Source organism: Rhinolophus sinicus, linkage group LG11 (genome assembly GCF_036562045.2).
Source record: "Rhinolophus sinicus isolate RSC01 linkage group LG11, ASM3656204v1, whole genome shotgun sequence".
NCBI lineage: Eukaryota > Metazoa > Chordata > Mammalia > Chiroptera > Rhinolophidae > Rhinolophus > Rhinolophus sinicus.
In genome coordinates this window covers 37,317,040-37,344,903 of record NC_133760.1, presented here as the reverse complement: position 1 = coordinate 37,344,903, position 27,864 = coordinate 37,317,040, and the positions used below count along the sequence as shown (strand labels likewise).

Below are 27,864 nucleotides of genomic sequence, written 5' to 3'. Positions count from 1 at the left end.
GAGCCATTTTCATAGTAATTTCAATTTTTCTTAAGTTCTCTGCAATCTATTTCTACTTCCTTTCATGATTTAGGAAAGATGGCTTAAAAAGCATACATTTAAAGTTCCTAGATTTATGCCCACCTCAGCTTACATGTTACAGCTGAAAATTAAAGTTCTCTTTGCACCCCTATTCTTTTTGTTTTCTTTGTACCCCGATTCTAAGAAAGACATATGCAATTTTTCTTTTTTAAAAAAGCAGACTGATATCTAAGTTTACAGTTCCACATTTCTTAAAATGCTTAACCTCCTGAATTAAGCTTGCTTCTTGGCATAAATAGTTCAATGTTGTTTTTTTAGTTTTCAATCTCTGAGTAAAAACAAATTACTTAATGAATTTAAAAGGTGAGAGTACTCTCACTGTTTGAACAGAGTAGTGTAAGTCTGAGTTCTATATTTTAAATTCTATCAGGTTCATGGACAAGCTAAAGGTCTTTGTGTGGTCAGAGCCATTCTGTATTTGTTCTCTATGGAGCCACCTGTAAACCTGAATCTGGGACGTATCTGAGTGATTTCTTTCAAGCCGTGAAAAATATTTCACCTGGTGTACATTTTGATATTTTTATTTTTTGTAATCTGATCATACTGAGTTAATAATAATAAGTCTATCATTTTAAAATAAACTTAATATTTTACTGATACACATCAAGGCTTGATTTTTTCATATTTATTATGCTACAATTTTTAAATATAATCCTATGTTCATTGAAGATGGGTGTCATTGTACTTTTTTCACACCATCAACATGGCACTGCTTGTAATTCCCAACGCTCATTGTCTTCTTCCTTACCTCTAAGTCTTTCTTTATGGATCTCTCAGCTGATTCCGAATCACCTTTCATATGTAAGTGCTTCCAGGTGCCACTAGGAGGAAAACTGCAAGAGCACATGGGGTTTTGCCTATTCTGCTAGCTGCTATATCCCAGTCACTAGAAGAGTGCTTGGCAGGTAGAGAAGGCGCAATGAATAATTATTGAGTGAATGAGCAAAAGAATGTCTTCTCTGACTGGAGCTGGTACCCGTGTCAGCCTGGAGTTCACAGCTCATTACCCTGGAGCATCTGCTTTCGTGTCTGTCTTCTTACTTGTCTGTGATTCCTTGCAAATGAGTCTTTCCTTTCTGGATTGCCCCTGAAATGTTTCTTAACCACCTGCTCGGTGTGTATTCATTTCTTTTCACTCCTTCAAAAACGGAGTACATGGATCCTTATAATTAGGGCTTCTCTGATAAATATTTAAGTGAAGGCATCCTTCTCATAAAAAAAGTGTCACGGATTAAGGCTGACTCAACTAGGTTGTGCTCAATATATGCGAAAGTTCTTTCAAAAGTAATTACTACCTACATACTTTAAAGGAAGCTGTGATCCTGTTGAGCATTTTTATAAAGCTTTAAATCAATCTAAATAGATATAGTTTTACTCAGAGGCTTAAGGTGATAATGCGGCGTCAACATTGTAAATTATAAAAATGTCATGCCTGTACCTCTACAGATGGGGTTAGCACGTCTAATAAGCCAAATCCACCCTGTAGTATACTTTGTTTGCTTTATCCATTAGTGTTACGGGGGAAACTATTGCCAGAATAACACACTAGGGAAGAAAACAGTACTCACACGTAACCCAGGAAAAACACCAAAATGCCCAAAGCTCATCCTTTCTCTAGAACCCTCCATTTGGTAGGGTTGAAACTATGTATCAACTTGACCTTATGTTCTTTGCCTGCACTTAGGGTTGCTACTAGAAACAGACATTCTTAGCTCTTGAATCTTCACTTTTTCACACAATGTTGGTTTGTTTGTTTGTTGTTGTTTGTTTTTTAAGCCTCCATGGAGGACATTTTCCCCATATCTCAAAACAAGGAAAAACCATGCCCTTCCTGAAAGTCTGGATTACTTTTATTTGTACAAACAAAGTAATCATGCATCTCAGAGATACTTCTCCTGTTTTCACATTAGTTGTGAAAACAAGCAGATTTTAGAGAGAGCACAGAGTGGATTTTTGGTTTTCCACACACTATGTTGTATGTATGTCCATGAAATTTCCTTAATATTGGTTTTCATTATTTTTTTTCTGATTTGCAACTCCCTCCAGAGTATATTATCTCCCTTGCATCTGTGTCAACTGTGACGTCCTCATCAGGTCCTTTATGGTAAAAAGAGATGCAGATAATATGCACAATGTATGTTGTTTGGAAATAAAACAAACATCACGTCCTTTTTGCATGTCTTTGTATGATAAAGGAATTGGTGAGGCTGAGTGCAAGTTCTCCAAGACAGTGTAACACTAATTTTTACCACATAGCTATTGTATAGAGACTCAATAGTAGTGTCAGTATGTGCATTCAAAGAAGCTATCATCATTAAAAATGGATAGAAAGACTACCATGTTATTTTAACAACCCTAGAAGTCTTCTAGAAAAAAGTTTACATTTTTGCATGTAATTTGTGAAAAAAATTATATTGAATATACAATTTTCAAAGTCTAGAATATGTAAAATACATTAAATTCTGAAAAATAAAATAAAAAAATCTATAATCTTATCTCCTCATAATATATGTATTGATAGTGTGAAGTTTCCTTCTATATTTTCTGCCTGTTTATGTGTATATGTTATGTGTGAGGTTCAAATATGTGAGCAACAGTTTCTATAATATATGTTAATGTCTGCTCATTTAAATTGTAGTGTATAGTTCTTGAGTTCTGTTTTTTACCTACCTTTTAATGCTAAATCTTCCCTCATTTTTAATTTGCAAAACATATTTAATGGTTGAATAATGGATATACGATATAAGAATATTTGGATATGAGAATGTTTCCTTCCCACATATATATTACAACCTTTGGTAATTTACCACAGTATATGTTATTTCTTGCTGAGATGATTCATTCAAAGGCTCCTTGGGAATAATAAAGTTCTGATGCCAAAATATCTAACAGAAACAAGGACCATTTATCCTGTGATCACTAGGCATAAAGTGAACCCAGTCACACAAGGAAAAAATTAAACCCAGGCACTTACTAATTTCGGTAGCAATGATTGTTATGTTGTGCCATACACTTAATTCTCTGTCAAGTGGTGTTGCCAGCGTTATCTTCCCATCATCTGCATTAATGTTGAATTGTCTCTCCAGGTCAGTGTGCCGGTCGATGGAAAACCTACAAAACAGATATATCTGTAATCTACTTCAAGGTTGATATGATCCATACATTCCACAGCAGACCTTTAGAAATCCTTGGAGAGCCATCATTGTGAAGTCAAATGGATTGGGAAACTCAGTGGCATCATAATTTGTAAAACAAAATGACTGAATGAGGTGTAAGAAACTTAATAATTATTATCCAAGGAGTAATTAGCTACATATGCAACATGGAGGTCATAAACTGCCATCAGTTTCAATAGGTAGCATCTTCAAAAATGGATGCTGATGAAGAGTTAATTGGACAATCCATCACGTTTATTGGACAGCTTATGATAATTAGCAGTTGCCACAAAGTACCATATAGAACAATGAACTACAAGCCCCAAGCAGGATGGTGCTAGGCGGCATCTTATTTATGGCAGTTCAAAGCGAATGTGTGCTTGTGTTAAAATTATATTTGACTAGACAACATGTATGTGTTATGGGTTTTGCTGCTGTTGGTTTGTTTTGTTTTTATTTAAGTAGAGTATGTATTTCAGCTTTCTATTAGTCTATTAGAAATCAGATAGTTGCTGATTCTCTAGAAATAATGTTTAAAAGGTAGAATAGGTAATTTAACAGATTTACAATACTAGATCCTATGAAATGAAACATTTTAAGTGAACTTGTTAGTAGTTCCTATATTGAGAAAACTTTCAGATAAGACAACATTATGCTGTTTTTTGTCAGGAGCCAAATGTTTCATATCCAAATTACATGGGAATTATTTTTCCACAGCACATATCAATATCCATTTTAAACACCCAGATCTGTGCTTGTGAAATTCCATACACCATAAGGTATATGTCTTAAGGAACACAAGCCATAATTAGGAAAAATAAAATGGACCATAAATAAGCAGTGAAATGAACAGGATGCAATGGAGGCCCAAAGAAGGGTGGTGCTGACTGAATATTTGTACCTCCCTGAAAATTCATATGTTAAGATTCTAACTCCTAATGTGATAGTATTTTTTAAGTGAGGCCGTTGGGAGATAATCAGGGTGAGATTAGGTCATGAGTTTGGAGCTCTGACAATGGGATTAATTCCCGTATGGGAAAAAAGGGAGGACACAGTACCAGTCTCTGCTCTGTCAGTGAGACTACAACAAGAAGGCAGCCATCTGCAAACCAGGAGGTGGACTCTCACCAGACTCTGAATCTGCAGGTGCCTTGACCTTGGACTTGCCAGCCTCCAGAAGTGTGAGAAACAGATTTCTGTTGCCTAAACTCCCCAGTCTGGGATATTCCATATCCATAGCAGCCCACATTAAAACAAGGTCATGCATAATTCCATTCTAGGAGGGAGGGCTGAAGGAAGCCTTTACGGTTGAGATGGCCTCCTAGGAAGTACACGTGAAAGCTCTTTATTCATTGATACTCATTGACCCTAAATATGAAACATGGTTCATGGCTATTGGTGCTGAGCATTTTTTCTTGTATACGTCTTTTTAGGAACATGTATTATATAATCAAGTTTAGACTATGTTATAAGAAAATGAAGAAAAAATAAATTCCCCATAATTTTCTGCCTGTAGATTTGTACTGTTACTATTTTAGTGGATTTCATTGGAAACAGTATATATTTATGCATTTATGCATCTCTACTTACTTATGTGCATCTGCTTATTTGTGTCTATATGTACTTGTGAAGTCTGATGGATTAACAGATAGATGGAAAGATAGATAGATAGATAAATAGATAGATAGATAGATAAAAATATGAATAATTCCTTCCTCATTTTAGCTATTTCGTTTTCATTAGAAATATAATAGTATTCATGTCCTTTATATCAGATGTAAATACCATTAAAAAAAGGCATCCCTGTTAAATCTTCCCCACCAAAGACAAGCATCATTAAACTGTTTGGAATAATATTAAAAAGTACTTAATTTTATTGACAATAGTTTATTGCTAAATTCCTTGAAAGAAATATCTTGTATTATGAATTTGTAATTCCTGATTTAGTAAAGACTGAGCTGCAAAGAAAACTAAGACACTGCCTTGCACAGTAAACGAGAGCAGTCTAATCACTGACACTCATGCATCCTGAATCCCACGCTCCTTTGCTCTTTGATTGCTGTCCAGTAATTGCCTAGAACTTCTGGCCTAGAGGGACACTGGGAACAATGATAGGGTTTTAGAAGTTGGTATTAAAATTAAAATACACCAGGCATTTGTAAACAGACCCCACACCCACACCAGAATGATTGGAGAAATTCAGAAAGGATTTAAGAACCCAGAGGCCTATATGGGTTAACAGTAACCTCAACAGAATCCTGAGCCTGGGAAAGTGCTCCTTGGGAAGCATTTGAGTCTCTGTATTATGGAAAGAAAACCAACTGCCATTCTCCTGGGGAACAATGACTGTTGATGAGACCAATGAGATTCCAAGTGTTACTGTAAAATAACTGAATACACATGTGTTTTGCTCCAGATATCCTGTACACTGTGACTCTTAAAAGAACTAAGAAACGTCCAGAGGATTAATTATCACTTCCTGCCTCCTATTCATAAATAAACTTTGCGGGCATTGCTGGGTTATAGTAATTTTATTATCTCATTGCTGATATTTCACACATTTGTGCATTAACCAATTTCCCCAAGGCCACGGTAAACGAGAGCAGTCTAATCACTGACACTCATGCATCCTAAATCCCATGCTCCTTTGCTGTTTGATTGCTGTCCAGTAATTGCCTAGAACTTCTGGCCTAGAGGGACACTAGGAACAATGATAGGGTTTTAGAAGTTGTTATTAAAATAAATAAATAAAAAAGTTGTTTGTTAAATTCCTTATTCAAATCTGCATCATGCAGACCTCAAATTTGGAATATATTTTATCTCCATGATTTATACATAGCTGTTTCTGGGATTATTAATATATTCATTGAGCCTCAATTTCTTCACTGGTCAAATATGAAGTACTCATATCTTGAGGTGGTTGTGAAGACTGAAAATAAAGCATGAATCAGTCTCTGGTATGTTGTAGGTGTTAAAGATATGTTTGTCCATCACCATATATTTGATCCCATTTACCCTCTTCTATCATCCCTTCCGCCCTTACCTTCTGGTAACCACTAAACTATTGTCTGTGTCTATGAATTTTTGTTTCTTTATTTGTCCGTCTTGTTCCTTTGCTGTTTCCAATTTTATATCCCACATATCAGTGAAATCACATGGTTTTCGACTTTCTCCTGGGTGGTGAAGACACAATGTGATATATAGATGATGTATTACAGAATTGTACACCTGAAACCTATGTAACTTTACTAACCGTTGTCACCCCAATAAATTTTAATTTAAAACATTTTTTTTAAAATAACTGAATTGGAAAAAAAAAAAAAAAGATATGCTTGTCACCATCATCACCAGAGTCACCAAGTCCCATTAACTGAAACTTTAATAAACTTCCCTACTTGGAAGGTGGAAGCCCCCTTCTTAACAGTTTATAAACAGCATAAAACTGGAAGAACGTTTGGGTGTTATTTAACACCTATAACACTAACAGAGACTAGAATATTTTTCTCATTTTTTTAACGTTCCAGTTCATGACAGACTTTATGGGGTGAGTCATAAGAATTTATAAAATCAGCTATGAATATAGCTCTTTAGTAAGATCAGAGGTAAGAATGTCGTAATATTACAAGATTACACAATGGAAGGAATTGATGGGGGAAAAAAAAAAATTTAATTTAAAATTTAGATTCAAATGTACCTCAACTGTTTCAAGAAGCTCTTGCTGCCTACGTAGACATTTCACACATATTATTGCCTAGGAGACTTTATGATATAAGCTCCCAAGAATTGCTAAACAGCCCCCAAATCTTGACTCGACATAGAAAACAAGCATACATTAAACACCAAACGTGTACTAAACATAGTGCTCGAGGCCTTTTGCTACTTCCTTCCTCCTCTCCTTTGTTTCTTATAGAATGAATAACAGAAAAATCACTCAATTAGGTGTGATTTAGTGGCTCTCTGTGCCTTTGTTACCTAAACTGTAAAATGGAAATTACAATAGGTTTTGTGAGGTTTAAAAGAGATATTGCACACAAAGCACTTATTACAGTGCCTGGCACCTAATAAGTGCTCAATAAAAACACACATTTAAAATAATTAATGTGATTATTACTTATCTGGAAACAATAGGTTTCTACTGATGGTCCCCAGGCCCCTTCTCAGATGTAAGCTAGCATTCCTTTTACTCCTTGCTTCTCTGTCCCCAAATAAGATGTCAGTTTAAGTGATAAAATAAAGCTGAGGAGAGGGAGCAAGTGGGGAGGCTGATACCTGCCTCTCTGGCACCATTTTAGGTGTTTATTTGTCCATTAACTTTTCTGACCAAAATTGTCTGGTGAACCAACCATTGAGGTTCAAAGGTTTATTAACAATGTTTAACTTTCATTCATATTGAATACTGTATGAGCTTTTTAAATTGTAGTTAAAATTATCCACATTAAAAAAAAACACAAAAAAAACAACTGAAAGCACACCATTTCTGGAATGTTCTCGAAGGTGCTTGCTCCATTACAGCCCCTCCCCAAACAAACACACACCCTCGCTATGCCACTCCAGCTCCAGTTGCAAAGATCCAGCTTGCTTTCCTCTGGTCGTCGAAGCTGCCACCACCCACTCCATTATCTCAATTTCTCCCCTCTGTTCCTACTGATTCCACTTTGTGACACAGCCACATTGGCAGCAATAAAGGACATTACTTAATTATAAAACTCTGATATAGACTCTTTTCTTATGCCAGTTAACAGAAAGTAATTTCAAAGAAAAACAGAGTGGGTTAAAAATAGCAAATCTGGAGTGACCACTTCAGCTTTAGAATCCAGTATACCATGTCAGTTCTCAAGGTGTCATGATTTTGTCTAGATGTCTCAGAAGTAGATCCAGGAGCCACACTGTTTTCTGGGATTCCCAGTATCTTTCTGAATGGCTGCACGTAAAGTACAGGAAACACCAGAGAAAGCGGAGCTCCCTCAGTGGGATCTCACCTGTGAGATCTCACCTATGGGATTTCACTGAAACTAAGCAACTACTGGTATCTCATAGCCTTATCTCTGTAAGTAGGGGAAAGTAAGTCCAGTCCATGAGTCCTACATTAGGCAAATAAAGAAATAAATAAATACAAGGAGGAGCCAGTTTCTCAATCTGTAAGCCATCTCTTCCAGGCCCAAGGAACTATGGAAATGAAAATCCAGAAGTGGAAAGATGTAAATAAGGACTATCTTTCAGATCCTTTAGTTGCCTCAAGAAAGGCAGAATTTCCCAAGTGACATTGGAAAGATATCCCAAAAGTCTCTGCAGTGTTTGTCTGCACCACTCTTTACCTCTTTCGAAATATCTGCTCCTATTGGCATTTCCGTAGAGCATGGTCTCTGAGCTGAAGAGATGGGAGGCGACGTTGGGTTCCTAGCTTACCCCTCACCACCCAGAGGAGCCCTCTGCACCTGGCCCGTCTTTGCTCATCTTCCCTTCCATAAAAATGCCCTTTCTATCATTCTAGTGTTAAGGATTTGCCAAACTTTGGTGCTTTTAGGACAAGGAGAGAATGTGTGATTTTATATATCTTAATATCCCATTGGCTAGACTTTTGCATTGTAGTTACTCAATAACATTATTAGGATGATGTACAAATATTTTCTGAGCATGGATTGTCATGATGTGTGAAACACAGTGCTAAGGAAATATGAGAAAAAGGAATACATGGGCTAGAAAAGGAGTAAAAAAGACAAAATAATAATTATTTTGGTTCCTACTATACCTACTGAAAAGCTCAATGTCTTCTCATTTATAGCTAACAAGTCACAGGATTGGTATCTCCAGTATCGAAGTTTCTTTCCATCCTAATTTCTTAAAAATATGCATGTATTTGATTTGCTGTTCCTTTGCAGAATTACTTAAGATGCATTAGAGAAAAGATCTCATTTTGAGAAGAGCAGAATATGCTTTGGAGAGTCATCTTCCTGCCACAGTAAGAAGAAACTTCTTATTAACACAGTGGAAAGTGGTGTGTGAGAAAATGGGCTCCTTGGGTCATGTTAACATCAATGCTATAATGATGGAAGTTTTGGAAATAGACATTCTTAGTCTAGTACAATGGATATATAGTTTAGAAACTGCCAAGTCCTTGATAACCAATGTTCACAGAAGCCCTATTTAAACTTCCTCATTTTATTCCAACAAATATCGTGCTTTGCTTTAATACTACTGGTCCTCTAACCTAGTAGAATGTCTGAGAAGTAAATTCCAAGTTCTTCACCATTGTATTTTGTGAAGGCTACACAGATGCAAGAAAATTCCTACTAGATGCTTAGCACCTTATTTGGAGATTCTAATTTAACCTCCAGGATTCTCATCATGAACCCAAACTGATGGTACCAACTCACTCATTGAGAGTAACTTGCAGAGACCAGAAGAAAATTTATGAACACACCACTGGTGCAGTGGTTGAGAATAGGTAAAAATGGACACCTGGATCTTACTATATTGGGAAATAGCACCTTTTTCTGCATTGCTGCTACCACCATTGGTGTTATATAGAAACTCTAACCTGATTAATATGTTTCCTCAACTAACACAACCCAGCTATTTACATTTCACACCAACATTTGGCACATAACACTCACCTCCTGTGTGTGTATGACTTATATTTTGTTGTCAACATCCAAATAGTACATGTACATATATTCATTCATTCATTCATTCCTTCATTCATTCATCATTCAAAGTATCTCCTAGGTTCTCCCCAATCTCACCCCCAACTCTATATACGTACACAGAACCTATGTCACCTGCTCAATTACTGTTTCTTGCTGCTTTGCAATAAAGAACATCAGTCTGTGACAATGTAAAAAACACTTCTAGAATTTTCAGAACCAAGTTTCCGATATCAAGAAGTTTCCTGTTTTCACTGCCAATGTCTTCAGTGCAACATGGGCAAACTTCAAGTTACGGTCTGGAGTGCACACAAGCTGCTATACTGACGACCTTAATAATCAGATAAATAACAGTTATTCTGAACTACATCCTTTCCACAGTACTATCTGTGAAACACCTGATAATTTGTCCAGGGAATGGCACCTCTCTTGCTAACTTCTATTTAAGGCAATTTATATATATATATATATATATATATAAACCTCAGTTTCTCATCTAAAAAAAAGAGAACAGTAAGATTGCCTTCCTAAACAGGTTAAGGTGAAGTACTGAAAATGTCCTTATGCTTTTTAAAAGTGGTGTTACACGACTATTTATCATTATTTCTAGAAGACACTCTGTCGAATAGCTAGGTATTTTTAAAAACAGCTGCAAAATATTTGAAAGATTTTGGTGTCTGGTGTCCATGTGAGGAGAGACATAATGTGGTACTTCAACTTAATTTTTTCACCCAAGTGATAAAGCTGATTCACCTGATACAATCATCCTCAAGTACCTTTTACTTTTTTTAGGGTAAATTATAGGAATCTCAGATTGTAAATCTGTCAGTTCAGATGAGGTCCTATTTTCTGAGGGTGCATTTTGTTTTATAGTTTTTTCCACATATACCTCAGAAAAATAATATCATGAAACCACAATTTCATAAGCAACTTTCTGCAGCCATGGAACCAAAAAAAAAGTTTTTTTCTTTAGCGTGAATCCCAGATAAAATTTGATTCATAATCAATTCTTCAATATTTACATAACACCTTTGGAGAAATTCTAATCCCCCCCCCCGCACCGTGTCTTCAAAATATTCATTTGTAGCTTAGAGTTTTAAATATAATATGATGGGAAAATATTGAAACAATGGAATACAGGTTTAGTCGCTATGAAAGGATTAAACTTAAAATTATTACTTGTATTTAATTTCAATAATTTTTAATGACTGCTTCTTTTGGCCAAGAATGATGCTAAGTGTTTGACTAAAGATGCCTCTATTGGACACAGTGGTTGTGACTTTCTCATTGCTTACAATGAAAAGTGGCAAGCTCTGTAATGGAATCACACTTACATTGCAATGGGTAAGGGTCACCAAATGTGACTGGAAAAGGGTGAGGCAGGGTTAGAGATGGCACCAAGAAGATGTAGCATCTGTTTTGGAACATGAAGGAAGAATAGGATTTTTCCAGGTAGAGTATGTAGAGACAGCATCCTCAGCAGAAACAAATGTATGTAGAAAATCTTGAGAGTTTGAGTATGTTTAAGAAACTATAAAATTAAAGGATCCAACTAGGTGTGGTGATAGATAAGAGCTGACAAAAGAGCATCCTATCGTTTCCTTTCTCATCTTTTCTGTCCATCTCATCTCTTCCTTCCTTTCTTCATTCACTCTTTAATGAATATCTCCTACGTACAAGGCATTGTGTTACATGCCAAGACGAACATAGCCTTAGTCTCATATAACTGAGCCTACATGTGGAGAAAGACAACAAAAATAAATAAAGCTTTTCATAACTTACAGTGATGTATTAACAAAGAAAGAAGGGCTGACGTGTATAAAATATTACGAAACTATTCCAATCAAAAGAAACAGCAACTATAAAAGTCTGTGTTAGAAAGATGTTCAGTGTCCTTAAAAACCTTGACAAAGGATACTATGGTTCAAGTTCAAGGTTCAGTTGGGGAAGGGCATTAAGGAGTATGGCATGAAAGACTTTGAAAACCCTGCTGAAGAATTTATTTTTTTCACTTGTGAAATTTACCTCTGGTGTATGCTTTTCTATCTGGGACATTAGCAGTTGTGAGGATAAACTCTTTTATACTGAGGCTCCCATGCTGACTTTGATCCCATTCACCCCAAGGTCACAGGAATCCCACCCCATTTCCATGAATCTCCATAGGCCCATGATGACCTAAAGATGTCAGGAGAAATCTAGGGTGAAGAGTATCTTTAACTCCCTGAAACATCTTTTGGGGGCTGTCAATCATATCAATGATGCCTTTTCTCTATCTAAAAGGATTCAAAAATGATAGCTGCTACATGGACAGTAGAATAGAGATGGTGTGAGATAGAAAAAGCACATCATTATTTAGCGGTCTGGACCATAAGGACATACCCAGAATTAAGATTTAATCATATACTTAATGCATTTATGTGGCCTTCCGAATTTTCAGCATCTCTGCTAAGCTCTGTATACAAGCTTCTCATTTAATCCTCATAAATTACGTAACTCATATAACTTGTCCTCTCAATGTCTGTAGTTGTACAGTGAGGATGATATGCATTTTCCCCAGTTGTAAAGTTAGTGAGGTAAGTATACTATCCTGACTATGGTTTCTGACACATAATAAACTCTTACTAAATGTTAGATAGCTATGAGGATGGTGATATTGGATTATATGAGTTTGTCCAGTTTTGGTCAAAGTCATTTACTATATTGAATGATTTCATAAAATCATTTACTGTATAGAAAAAAATGTTTATGGAAAACAAGCACACCCAAGAAATGATCAAAGAGTAGTACATAACCATATTAAAGATGTTTTTTGACAATATCATAAAGTTATATATACTTTGACATTTTAATTGGACATTCAGGCTCATTTAGTAAATAGTAAGGGCTTATAGTAACTGAGGGAATTAATAGGTAAATGAGATGTGGCCTGTTAACTCTTAAGGGCTGGAAATGCATTTATATTAAAGTAGTTTGTTTACTTGTCTAATAAACAACAGTAATAACCTCAACACACCTCCCAGTGTGCAATCAGATGTAATTTCTTTTCTGGGAGGACAAAAGTATTTTACACATACAAGTATTTTAAATGCTCATCCCTAAACACAGTACCTGTCTACACGTTATAACCTAGTCATGTCTATTTAAGCAGGTGCAAAACTCAATACCATGTACTGTACTTGGTGTTTAATAAAGGTGATTCAGACATGCTTCCTCTTTTGCCAGTGAGCAGAACCCACAGCTGCACCTTGTCTGGGCCTTACTCCTTTCCCATACCTGTTTTGTCCGATTTCAGATCCCTAACTTCGAAAGGATATTGAGGTCTAAAGGTTGTCCTTTGCGCATGAAATATATATCCCGTAACTCTGACACTACAGGGGTCAAAGGCCTTCTATAAATCTTATCGTCATTTACCATGAAGCTCCATACCCTAGTAGACTTCCCAAACTTGATTTGTATCCCGAGGCCTATTTGAAAGGCATTTCAACTAGAACTATTCCACTCCCTGGCAAACTACCTTGAAACACAGAGGATAGAGCTAGTAAACATTTGGATGGATAAAATGGATAAAAATGGCATTTCTCCGTTTTTAACATGTTCTCTTGCTAAAATATGCAATATTATGTTTTCCTGTGCAACACTAAGTCAAATCTGATCATCCTTTATCAAACGAAAGGTTGCATAATACATCAAGTCATAATGTAGAAATATAAAGGAAAATAAAGGCTTGGTTGAAATGACTCCCATAAATATTTGAACATCAGATAAGGATGTCAATCTCCCTTTGTTGGGATGCAAAATAGGGGATTTCTTTTGCTTTCTGGGTATAATAATGTTAGATAACACTGCTCAGCCTATACAAGCATCTTTGTTTCTCTCAGAATATAAAAATTAAGTTTTGTTTCGGAGAGGGGACAGAAACTTCACCAATCAGTAAAAACACAAACAAAACAAAACAAGACAAAACAAAACAAAAACCTTTCAAACACCATGTCAGTACTTTCCAAATTGCTTTTCTCTCTCAAGACACTTATACTATTTTTACCACCCCAAATCATGTCTTTTAAAATCTTTTATCAATACATGCAGTTTGATAGTTTTTGATAATCATTAGCCTGGTTTACCATGCCACACTAATAACATTTCAGCTAAATCAATTTGTCACCTTAGTGTTTGCCAAATGTAGAACACGTATGTATTTGCCTAAAGGAAGCCACCACAGTGTGTTGGGAACACGTAGATTTGAAAGCTAGATGGCTAGCAGTGTGAATTTAGTCAAATTACTTCACTAGTAAAGAAGTTCAGGGTGCTTATCTGTGGTCGCCATAGTATGCTGTGCAGATTTCCTTTCAAGGAAGGATGTCAGAGGCACAGGAGAGTAGACAGCCTCCAGCTGTCTGCTCCTTACCCTCTGCCTCATTTACCGAGAGCTTCCTCTGTGGAGGTAAACTGAAAAATAAGCAAGCAGACAAATAAAGGCTCTACCATTCTGGCATGATGCACGTCTCCTCTGATAATCAGCATTCATCCCAGGGACCCACTGGGTTGGGCCAAGGTTTTGCTAGAACCGCAATGCAGTTTGGAGTCTCCCCTTGCTCCTCGGGTACCTGTTCCCTTGCTTGCATTCACAAGTGCGGTCCCTAACAAACACCGTGCACTTCAAACTCCACCTCGTTCCGAGGAAAACAACCACGAACACATCTGCTTAATGGGAGTACGAATATGTGTAATTCAGAGACTTCATGTAATGAAGTGGAAAGGAGATCTACGCGTAGGTGAAGGGCACTGTATTAATACACGTTAAGAAAGATCCGCAGATTTTTCCAGGCTCACTCATTGAATACCGGCTCTCACTCACACTGGAGAATACATATTAGAATTTGTTGAAGATACTACAGCAAGTCTGTCCCAAGTGAAATTCCAGAGCATGCCACCGCGTGCTTTTAGATAGGGAAATGCTGCTGGAGTCAGAGAATTTGCCGGCTCATTGAAATGCAGACACCAGAGTTCCGCTAGGGCAGTCACCAGCCTCAATTCCAAAAACCCTATGCTGTAGTCATCACTGAGGTCTGAAGAATGGAAGGGGAAGGTAGAAAAATAAGGTTGCATAATTAATTCGGGCAAGAAACCAATTTTCCACTCCAAGAAGGTAAACATCACGGTATTTCTCAGGATGTCCTTTCACAGCCTGTGTGGTCGTCATGGAGGTTTTCCCAAAATCTACACTAAGTGAAGCCAGATTTTTCTGATAGATTCAACATGAGTGCACGCTGTCCTGGTCCCCATGAGACTAAGGTCCCAAGGGCTCTAAGGCAAGCATGGGATGACTGTCAATTCCCATCATACATAGCAGGATTCCAATACAAAGAATTTCTTTGATGGCTACAGGTATATAAATATTTTAAAAATCTTACCTCTAGGAAGTTTCTCATACAAAATTAACGATCCTGGAATTAATGAGTTGGGGCTAGCTATTCAAATTACGGATGAAAATTCAAACCCTCATCAGTCTAGTGCAGGGGTGGCAGCCATTTTTGTATAGTAAATATTTTAGGCTTTGCAGGATATACCGCCTCTGTCACAACTAAATGCTGCAGTTGTAGGGCCTAAAAAAATGAGGGTGGCTCTGTTCTAATAAAATTTTATTTAAAAAAAAAAATGTGGTATGCCGGATTTGGCATACAGGTGACAGTTAGCTGACCCTCGACCTAGAGTAATAGTCACTAAAGTCATGGGTCCTCCCTTAAGCAGGTTCTAGGGAAAGAAAAAAACAGGGGGACTCCTATAGTAATAAAAAGATACATAATCTATCACACATATAAGAAGAAGCGTTGTGATACTTGCAATGCTCAATGCATTAGAATCTAAAGCAGAGACCAGTACAGGAGCCTCTGTGACTTTGCTTACATCCCATACCCGAGATATGCTGCAACACTACACCAAGTGTAATGACTCATTGTTCTGCTTACATTCTCTCCTTCATAAAGAATGCAGTGCACACGAGCAAATTAACTTCTCTGTGAAGTCCTAGTGCAAAGAAACTTGAGTTCCAATTGATCTGGCCATGGTGACTTTAGTCCCAATAGCATTCCTTAGAGGGCAGTTAGGGAGATGCTGCCCTTGGAGAAAGGCGGTGTCTATCTATGACCTTGTTCACGAATTTGTTGCAATGATGTCGCTAACCTTTTTTGACATCAGAGGGATTATTCATTATAAATTTGTACCTACTGGAAAAACAGTAAACCAAGTTTACTATATTTGGAAGTGCTGAAAAGGCTGCGTGAAAAAGTTCTACGACCTGAAATTTTCGCCAACAATTCATGGCTCTTGCATCACAACAATACACCAGCTCACATGACACTGTCTATGAGGGAGTTTTTAGCCAGTAAACAAATAACTGTATTGGAACACCCTCTCTACTCACCTGATCTGGCCCCCAATGACTTCTTTCTTTACTTGAAGATAAAGGAAATATTGAAAGGAAGATATTGGATGACATTCAGGACATGAAGGGTAATATGACGACAGCTCTGATGGCCATTCCAGAAAAAGAGTTCCAAAATTGCTTTGAAGGGTAGACTAGGCACTGGCATCAGTGCATAGCTTCCCAAGGGGAGTACTTCGAAGGTGACCGTAGTGACATTCAGCAATGAGGTATGCAGCACTTTTTCTAGGATGAGCTCGCGAACTTAATTGTCTGACCTCATATTTGTCACATTTAACAGGCACAAATGAACTTTTACATTATAAAAAAATGTTTTGCTAAACATTGGTTTTCAGCCTCTATATGGAAAATTTATAGGGAGATACAATTTTGAACCAACTGCAAGTGAAGATGCTATTTAGAGCCCCATGTAATGAAATAAACCCCTTAGTTATGAATCAGTTATTATATTTCACTGAACTCCAACTGTTTCTTTCTCACTGCTTAATTTCATTCTAGCTTTTGTTATTATGCCTAAAGAAACCATTTTAACATTTTTTCGCATGCAGTTTGAGTATCAAAAATTCCATCTACAAGTTTTCAGCTTTTTGCCTCTAATTACTCTACTGGTTGCTGTAACTGCTTTAATAAATAATATTATCTGAGTTCTGCTAGTCCCAGAATTCTAATGTCCCTGTATCACATATTATTTATTATTCCTCTGAGGAGAAAAAGAAGACTTTTTCTACCCAAAGCATTTCTTTAGAGAGAGAGAGATAGAGAGAATAAAAAATGAGAGAAAATTATAAACACACAGTCCACGCTCCAAATAAATACTAGGTTCTCTACAGTGTGAGGTATTCCCACGTTAACATCATTGGACATCTACAGTTGCTTCTATTCAAATTCACTAGGAAACTAGGAAATCTCTTCCTCCATGTGACCCTAAAGCTCCAGAATCTAATTTTACTTATCATTTTCAGATGGTAAGTATTACGGGCTTGTTAGATAAATGTGGAGGCCTTGGGTTTTCCATGGCTATTCATCCAGCCTCCTTACTATAGAATAAGGTCCATGAAGGTAGAAGTACTGCCTTTATAAAGTTCCCTAGGTAAATGTGGGCTCTGATGTTAGTCGTACAACTAAATAAATTATATACATATACGGGGGATGCCAAAAAAATGTATACAAGTGGACACTTTGATTAACATTGCTCAAGCAGTAGTTCGCCATAATCATAAGTGTCTGGACACCGATGGCAACCACTTTGAGTACCTCTTATTATTGAAGAAGTCAAACGTGACTTTTATTCATGTTTTGTTATCGGTATATATTGCGTATTACGATTTTAATTGTTTTTTCATTTCTTAAAATGTGCATACATTTTTTGGCACCCTCTGTATACATACACACACACACGACCACACGAATCAATAGGTGGCCGTGTGACTAGATGAATATATGAATTAATTAATTACCAGGAGTTGAATTAGCAGGTACAGTGAGATATTTTTTTTTGAAAAATAATTTGGAAGAGTTGATACTTTTGGATTGGGAGACAATCAAACTTTTATGTAGCTAAGAGTGTGCAGGAAGAAAGACTTGGTTGGTCCTTGTACTAGACCTTGTACACTGCTGGTGGGACTGCAACCTGACACAGTTGCTATGGAAAAAAAGTATGGAGGTTCCTCAAAAATTAAATATAGAGCATCCATATGATCCAGCAATCCCCTGTGTGGGTATTTATCCAAAAGAATTAAAATCAGGATCTCAAAGAGATATTAGTGCTCCCATGGTAACTGCAGTACCAATTACAAGAGGCAAGATGTGGAAACAACCCAAATGTCCATCAGCAGTGAATGGATAAAGAAAATGTGTTGTATAGATTAAATAGAATAGTATCCAGCCTTAAAAAGAAAGCAATTCTGTAACATGGGACAACATGGATGAACCCGGAAGACATTATGCTAAGTGAAATAAGCCAGTCACAGAAGGGCAAATATTACATGATTTCACTTACATGAGGTATATAAACTAGGCAGAGTCATAGACGAGTAGAATGGTAGTTGCCCAGGGCTGGGGGAAAGAGGAAATGAGGCACTGCTAATCAATGGATAAAAAATTTTTAGTTATGCCCGATGAAGGCGTTTCAGACATGGGCTGTGTGACACTCTGCCTGTGGTTAACAATACTGTGTTGTGCACTTAACGTGACATTTACCTTTTTAACTGATTTTTAAGTGCTCATACCACAATTAAAATACAAACAAATGAAACAAAACTAGGTCATTACCAAAAATGGGAGTTATTGCAAAACTGAGGAGAGACCAATCAATACACAGCCTACCCTCCAAATTAATGCCAGGTTCTCTACAGTAGGAAATATTTCCACTTTGGCAGCACTGGGTATCAGGACTTTAAGGAGTGTTTTAAGGAAAAGAGCTCATTAACTGCAAGCCTGGTAACTGAGGTGAATTATAAAAATGCCAGAATACAAGTAGGGAAGGAAAAAAAAAAAGAAAAGCAATGTTCTGGTGTTGAGTGGGCACTTAACATTCCAGAGAGGAGTCAGGACACAGAGTCGCCAGGATCGTGTGTCAGCCTACTCTGCCTGCTGAATGGCCATCATTCCCATTATTAATTTGAGCAGCTCGTGCACTCTTTCAAGCAAGGTAAATGCTCTGAAAGAAACAGGAAGCAATGATCTGCAAAGCAGCCACATGCCATCTCAACACCATGGTGACCCCAAATACACCTATGAAATGAGTGTGTCGAGAGGAAAAAAGAGAACCAAAACAGGTTTATATGAAAGCATGGACTTATAGTAGTTAGTACCTACTCTGTGCTGAGTTTTGACCTTGAATATAAACTGTTTGCTGTGTCCAACACCATTTCAGAGTGTCTGTCACAAAGTAGGGCCTCAGTGAACATTTAACTGTCATCATCCTACAGCTCATGCAAGATGCCGGAACTGAGCAAGGCACGCGTAGACATAGTCGTCAACGATGAGAAGAAATTTGCCTTTAAACCCTGGCCCCACGCCCCCTGCTATAGCACCATGCACAGGGAACTCATCCTTTCAGACTCTCGGCTTCCTTCTACATAAAACTGGAATCACATCATGATGTCTTTTGTGAGAATCACGTGAAATAATATATAATAGAAACGTACATCTGATTCATCAAATAATAATAACATCGTTTCTCTCTTTACCTGCCTAATCACAATTTGGTTCACAGCCAATAATGACAAACTCATACAAAGGGGCTAGACTGACAAGCAAGTAATACCCCATCCACACTCTGGTTAATTCCACAGACCTTCCATTTTCCTTCTTTCTCGGGATGTGTCCTGGATTGAATGACGCCATTTAGAGAAAGAATAATTTACTATTTCAATTAAAATTGGTCCTGTTAAGCTGTCCCAACATGTAGAGACATGTAGAGTTGGAGTCACAGTGATCACAGGGAATGAAAGGCAGTGTGGCATAGGGACCCAAGAACAGCGTTGTATTGTCAGAAAAACCCAGGTATATATCACAGTTCCACTCTTGGCTATTTGCATGACACTGGCCATGTTAGTCTTGTTATTCTCAGTTTGTTCATCTGTTAAATGAGGAGAATGATTATGCATATTATGGCATAGAGGTGGTAGGGAATTAAGTGAATATAGTTAGCACCACCTAGCCACATACTAAGCACTCACTAGTGACAATATTCATGGCAGCAGCAGGGGTGAATTAGATTAAATGAGGTTATACTATTTATCCTGAAACTGTGAAAGAAAAAAACAAAAAAACAGATAGTTCTGTACACATTCAGCAAACTTTAGAAGAAGAAACTGCTAAAATAAGCACAAGGTTTTTAATTAGCATTTAAAATATGAAACGGATAGTTGCTTCATTAATAGGTAATGCTAATTGCTACCATATATTTTATTTAATAATTTAATTATTTCAGTAACCCTGAGGAAGATAATATTATCCCTAAAATACAGATGAGGAAACTGACACTCAGAGAATTCCAGAGACCAGCTGCGTGACTGACAAGTAGCAGTGATAGGATTTGAACCTGTGTAAATTCAAAATGTGTCATCTTTTAAATAATTTACACACCTTTATTCTACATTACTGAGAGACATAGTGTTGAAGAAAGTAGCAAATGCTTAATTAGTGTACCTGAAAGGGAGACGGTAAGACCGTAAATTTCATCTCTATGTCACTGTCTATTTTCCCCTGGAAGCAGGTGTATAGACATAGACATAGATCCAGATAAAAATATAGATATAGATATAAGTTTACATATAAAAATTTTAAAATACATAATATTTCCTGCCTGACAATGTGCTCTAAAAAGAAGTTGAATCTTATGCTAAATTGACCAACCAATAAATGACTGCATGATTTAACATGGCAGATGACACAATAAATGCCTATTTTTTGCAGAATGGCCAAGTAAACATTCCTCTAAAAGATGGATGTATTCTTTTCAGCATATGAAATACAACAGTCCTAAAGAGACAATAATGGTTTGCTATTTGTTACTCACTAATTCCCTGAATATCCATGTCCTCTAGTTCTGTTTAAAAAAGGTTAAATGGCTCTAAATCTGTCTGCTAGACTCATAAGGAACTATGCACTGCTCTGGCTGGTCAGGAAATTTAATTTCTAGTCAAATCAACCAATTGTGTATATAGAGGGGAAAAAATCTTCTCTCTATAACCCAATTGGGAGGAGGGAGGGACAACTACAAAAATGCAAAACAGATGCTGAAAAATGCAGTTGGTGATTCTTACATTCATATCCCACGGAGTCAATCCACCTCCAATCAGAACTATATGGGGTTCACCTTCTGAATAATACATCAAAGCACTGTTGTAAATGATTTGAAACACTCGTCACCTTTTCTTTGGGTGGGACCATGGATGACAAGGAACTAGCAGCAGCCTGACCTCTATCACAAGTATAGATATGTCCGTGTCATCACATGGTACTTTGTCTGTTCATGTCTTCCTGGTAACACAGCCCCAAATCCCCTTTAGTCTGCCTGAAAACAAAATGCTCTCAAGTTGGGCAGTTGTTACTAAGCAGCCTCATACCGGAGACAATAATACAAATAACAAGAGCAATAATCATAACAATCCACTACTACGATCATCACTTGATTCCCTGTGAACTGGAATTACTATCAGTGAATCTCCCTTTTTACATCAGTAAACAGATAGATTATAGCATGGGGAAAAACCCGTGGAGACTCGGAACCTGGATTTTCCCCCAATTCTGCCAATCTGTGGTTCCTGTCACTATGGTATTAAAAGTACCTCAAACCTCATTGTCAGCTGATGAAGAACATGTCTCTGCACGGAGACTCCATTCCTGCTGGTCCTGCGGATTTCATTTTAGGAGTTCACGTGTGATTGCCCTCATCTTTGAACCCTTCACTTTCTCTAAGGACATTTGGCTCGGCAAACCTCATGAGCCCAACTATATGTTCCTTGCTGACGAGAGTAGAAATCTTAGCAAATTAAGTACTACCACTGGCCCCATGACTGGTCTTGTCTCTTAGTTGGACCAATCTTGCTTACTCTCTTCACATTCTGTCTTTCATACTTGCGGATGGACACCAAGTGGCAATTCCTCCTTTCTGTGTTCCTTCAGAGGAAATGGAGGAACACGGAAATGGGGCGGATTTATTCATTCAACAACTATCATTGCCCCTATGTATACCAGGATTTCAATATGAAGCCATTTCAAGACTTTACTCTTTAGTCAGAAAATGGATGCCCATGTACATTTATTTTTCTGGATACTTCCTGCTCTTGTAGTTGACACTTGGTCCTTTGAGAGATACAATTTTCTTAGCCAAATGGGGGCATTCTGCAGGTTGAATTCCTTTAGAACTGAGAATGGGCAACTGAAGGTTCCTCAAATCACCAGGTGGATGGAGTTTTACCTTCTTAGAGTTTGGGTTCTTTTAAAAGAAGCATTTTAGCTTTTTTCCTTTTCTTTCTTTCTTTTTTTTTTTTTTTTTTGTACCCTTATGTATACACTCTTTATTATCTTGAATTTTAAAATGGCTTCTATTAAAAAATATCTTTTATGGCTCTGAAAAGAATTATTTTTTTTCTTAAACTCAGATTATTTGGGGCATTGACTATTCTGATGGGCTTCACCTCCAACCTCATCATTTCAGCACCCTTGTGAGTAATGAGAATGCAATACATAAAAAAACAAGTAAATAATAAAACCTCCAGAAAGTTCACTTGTCTAGAGTTTCCCTGAATAAAGTAATTACAAGGACATCAGCCTTATATCCTTGTGACCCATGTGAATGAGTTGGGTATGAGCTGACATCTAACTTAGAGATTAACTGGACAATTTTCTAAAACTATTTCTCCATTAAGTTTTCTCTCGCTCTCTCTTTTTTTTCCCAACAAACATTTCTAAGACAATATTTGAAGTCCACACTCAAACACATCATTAACCAACACTTCACCCTTGGAGACCAGTGTACAGTTATAGATTTCCAATGTTCTTCTGGGGAAAAAAAAGCTACTTAGCTTGAACACTGGATTGTCATTTGGGTGACTAATAAAAGGGAAAAGATATATGTAGTTCAACAGAAAAAAATAGAATCGAGCCTCATTTCTTTAAAAAAGGGGGGGGTAGGAAGCAGAAAACCTTTAATAAAAGATTATTTATCATCCTGGGGGAAATTTTTGAGCAGGGAAAGTATAAACAAAAGGTATTTTCAAAATGGCAGAGAAAGATTTTGTCTAAACGGCGCCAATCCAGATATGCTGACCTACCAGAAATACCCATGAAGTGATAAGAAGATAATTTCAAAGCCAAACACCAAACAGAAATAAGATAGGGGTCTCTTAATGTGTTGAGACGTGGCCTCATGCCTTTAAATTCTTATATATAATTCACTGTAACTGTCAAAGGAGAAAGAAGAAAAACCAGCCATACTTTCATAATGCTAGAGAAATAAAAAAAGGAGAGAAATGCACAAACAAGCAAAAACAAAATAATATGAAAAGATCCACCCAAACGCACTGCAAAACACTGCAATTTTGTGTTTCCTTTAGCTCTCTGAAAGCTGAAACAGCCTTATTCGTCTTGATATTCCTGGCTTTGGGCATTGTAGGTAGTTCTTAGATGTTGTGTGTGAGCCTGTGGGTGGGCCCATGCACACACATACACACACATACACAAGGTATGTGTAGACCCTGCTTTTTTGGTAACATGAGCATAGTCCCAAAGGCAGGCACACGGGATGTACATGTAATTGCATTTTGCATTAATTTGCTTGTCAGTGGGTTTTTTCAAAGAGAAATACCTTATAGGACTGGAAGTGACATCAGGATCACGAGCAGTCACTTGCCCAATCACGGAGTTTAGAGCAGCATTTTCATGAACTTCGAGGAGGTAAGTCGGGGAAGAGAAGATGGGTGGCTCGTCAGCGTCCTCCACCACGATTTTGACTGTTGCCGTGTCTTTGAAAGGCCCCTTGCCGCTGAAACGTGGATCAATGTGAACGTTGGCTGCCTCCACCTTCAGTGTATAGGACTTTTTGGTCTCAAAGTCCAGAGGCTGTTAAGAAATGACAAAGATGAATGTTTTTCACTAACGACCACAGCAGCAAGAACAAATGAGTCTAATGCGGATGGATGATAGTTATGTGCATTTAAGCCCATTTGTGAGTCTTAATGGGATCCCTCTCCATTCCTCCAGATTCGACCTGTAAATTTTACAGGCATTTATTGATATCTGTTTATTGTACAAGCTCGGTGAATCTAATCTCCTAGTGTTGTCTTTTGTTTTGCTCATTTCACTTGGAATTCACAAAATATTCACAGTCATGAATTGTGCCATCACAATTTCACTTCAGAGTAATAATAAAATTTTACTAGTGAAAACATGGCCTGCATATCAATCAGCCAGTTAATCGAGCCTCTGCCAGTAGGAGATAAGACAGCATCAAACCCAATCTTTATCCGGGAAGAATATTTTATCATTTCTGCAACAGTGTGTGAAATGTGAAGAAGTAGTAATAATCATTGTTTAGTCCAAGGAGACATTATAAAGCATAAGTCAGCACCAATCTGAACAAAGAGTGTTTTCTTATTTCCTTTCCAAAGTATTGCTGCTCTCCCGATCCTGTGGCTAAAAAGAGGGTTATTCATTTTTAGGGTATTCTTCAAAGGTCTCTATTATGAGTCCTATGATATGAAGCAGGTGGGCGTATAAGGCAATTTGCATGCAGATACATATGTACTTGTGCTTATATTTAGAAGAAGGACAAGTGAGAGTAGTATATACCGCGTATAGATATCTAGGTCTGGCTGTACCTTCACAACTACGAAAAGCAATTTGAAATTACCTCATTGCACCATTACCGACAGTATTTTTGACATATTAATACCTCATTCCTTAAAAGCCCCAGAGACTGTAGTGAATGACCTAGGTAAATATAGCTAGGTAAAAGAACATAATCCACTTTAATAACCAGAAGCCCATCAGCCTCAGAACCCTCATCGTCCGATTCCTGGCAACCCAGGATACTTCAGATTTCAAGAAAGTACATCTGTCAAGGTTCAAAGACACCATTTAGGTTGGCATTGCAATTTCCTGTAAGAAACAGAACTTTAAATCTGCCATACAGATTTCAAAATAAAAATAAGAAGCTGGAACACACGCTAGCATTAGTGAGCTCTTTCAGAACTTCTGTATAAGCTTAAATACGTATTCATATTTCAAAATTCTGCATTGATTTTTAGATTTGAATTCAAGTCTAACGGGACTTGACATTTTTTGAAATATTTTCTAGAAAACGAGGCCCATACTCACTTCCCTGTCTGTTCTGAAATGTCTTGCCACATGCACGATGAATAGACCATTCGACACCAGCATTTTCCCAATTTGCCATTCACCCCTACTGTAACCCTTTTGCAATGTCAAAATCTTCACAAACACTGGTAAGTATAACAGGTTAGGTTCTGCTTCATTCTTAGCTCAACATAGTAGCAATGAACCCCAAAACATGCTGGTGTCCGTAGGAGTTTATCAGACAAAAAAGAGGACCCATGAATTGTGGAAATATGACTCCCTACCCCGTGTTCTCTAGAGTAAAACACATGTGTTTCCTCATGTTAAGATGAGTATTATATGCTTTCAAGTTTATGAATAACAGTGACTAAAAATACAGCAAATTGCTAATTGCTTCAGTTGATAAAAGCACCTTATGGGAACAACGGATAGCAGTTAATAATAACAATAAAAATGACATTAGGAATCGTTAGCCAAGGAAAATGTGGCTTTGGGTTATTCAATAATCGACTCAAGTATAATTATCCTGTACTCTATTTCAGACACGAGTTTTTAAATACTTTGCAATGCTTAAGTCTAAACTCAAGCCAGGTATTAAAAAGTCTTGTTGCTCAGCAGAGACCTAAATTCCATGCAGCTGTTTTTTTTACTCAAAATTGATCGTAAGATTTCTTTTGCATATGAATGTATCCGGACAACTCCAGGTTCCCATTAGCAATACCTCTTCAATGGGGTATTTTTTTTTTTTTTTTTAATTTTAATCTGTGCCTCTGAACAGCATCATTGAAAGCAGATCCCTATGAAACGTGACAGAGAGAATTAGAGGGTAAGCTTGGGGTCATGTCAATGTAATGCTAATCAAGACAGAGGGGAAAATGATTGGCTCCCAATAGTGTGGTCCACCATCCATCTCCTTCTTCATGAAGAAGCGAATCTATGTAAAATTTAAGTTGTGCTACTCCATGACAGAGATATGAAGAACAATATGAAACAAACACTCATGATGAGGATAAAAGGGTATTTTTTCCTTGCAAATGCCTCTGTCCATAAAACAACAAACTGTGTTCTACACATTTTTTATGAATATAGATGTCACAATGAGAAATAAACATGGAAAATGTTGTAATGTACAGAACTTTTCACATCTACCACCAAAAAAAAACAAAAAACGGTTGCTGGCAAAGGCAGTTGAACGTTGTATACGTCGTTTGTACTGTTTACGGAGATGTTTCTTTCTCCAGGGGAGACCCCCCCCCCAGGAGCAAGGCAAATATGAGCTTCACTTAACATAATGCTTGGACTTTGGGTGCATGGGGGAGTATCCAATGGTACCACTGTCATTCCAGTGCCTAAAACTAGCCCGGATAACTGAAGCTGATGACTCCTTCTGTCGTTGAGTTTTCCTGAAAGCAGAGCTTGCAACGAAGACTAAGGAACTGCCACTGTATTTTGTGGAGATATCCCAAGAAGTAGGAGTGTACAAATGGGCAAGTTAATAGAGAGAAGAATTAAAAGCCATTGCACTTGCCACCTCTGTGAACAATAGAGGCTGCTTCCCACTGGAAATCCTCTTAGGAAGCATAGACGATATGCCTCAAAAGAAGTTTTTCAAAGAACAAGAGCTGTCCACCAATCTGAGTCCCTCGTGGCTTGAGGGTTGCTTTCAGAGTATTGACTTCCCTACAAATTCCCAGGCACTCTGGCATAGACGGGAGAAGAACAATGGATGAGCTGGGAGGCTAGCACCACTGTGGTAACTGTTCACCTGAGCTTTAGCTGCAATGTAAAGTGGGGCTATGAGGTGGGCAAAGGACTCTACTTTCTTGCAGCTAAAGAAGCTAAACCTCTATCAGCTCAACAATTATATCGGGAAGTCCACTCAACTCCCACAAACTGCAAAACTCAAGTTTCAAACAGTATTTCAACTGTGATCAAAGTCGTCCTTAGCTTACCTTTCTTAGTCTTATAATGCCATCCTGGGCCTGGGCATCAGAGGTGATTTCAAAGAGTGCTGTTCCATCTCCATCGATGATGTCATATGATGACTGTGCATTTTCACCAATGTCCTGATCGTTGGCCTTCACCCTCCCTATCGCAGTGCCAAGAACCACATCTTCCGGGACTGAGAAGTGATACAGGCCTTAGAAAAGAGGAGAAACACTGAGCATTGTACAGATTCCACTCATTCACTCACTCATTCATTCATTCATTCATTCAGCAAATATTTATTGGGCACTTCCTGTGTTCTGGGCACTCCCATAAATGCTATCAATATAGTGATGGGAAAGACAAAAAAATATGCCTTTCACTGTGGAATGTACAATCTTTTAAATGAGTCAGAGACAAATAGTTCCCAGTAGAAGGAGTGATCTCTCTTTGAGACTCTTCAGAGATACTGAACTTATGCCACCATAGGTTTACCAAGTATGTACTTGGAGCAGAGTTATATCAGGATATCCGTGCATCTATGTGATTGTTCTTTCCAGCTTACTGTAATCACATTGGCTGCCTGTGGGGATATTCATTGTTGCCCAACGTAAAATAGTAAGCTAATTTCAGCACAGAAAGATGCAATGTGTAACACACTGAAAGTCACTTTTGAAGTTACCTTTATATTTACAGACTTGTAGACCATTTTTGATAAAATCCAATTACTAAACTTCTGCCGTGCCCTGCAGCAAGCTGTTCAGATACATGAAACACTCCTCTTGTTACTAAAGTCCTCATTGCTCAG

The 27,864-nt window shown here is 37.5% G+C and overlaps 1 protein-coding gene across 4 annotated transcripts in view; it reads right to left on the bottom strand.

The window, feature by feature from the left end:
- CDH8 (cadherin 8) overlaps positions 1-27,864 on the bottom strand; it is a 324,676-nt gene that overhangs the window by 111,476 nt on the left and 185,336 nt on the right. For all 4 annotated transcript variants that reach the window (XM_019755067.2, XM_074314784.1, XM_019755057.2 and 1 more), the window contains 3 exons: positions 27,083-27,270; positions 23,641-23,894; positions 3,056-3,192 (listed from right to left, as the gene is read on the bottom strand). In XM_019755067.2, the coding sequence (XP_019610626.2) occupies positions 3,056-3,192; positions 23,641-23,894; positions 27,083-27,270 (579 nt within the window). The remainder of the gene's footprint in view (positions 1-3,055; positions 3,193-23,640; positions 23,895-27,082; positions 27,271-27,864) is intronic.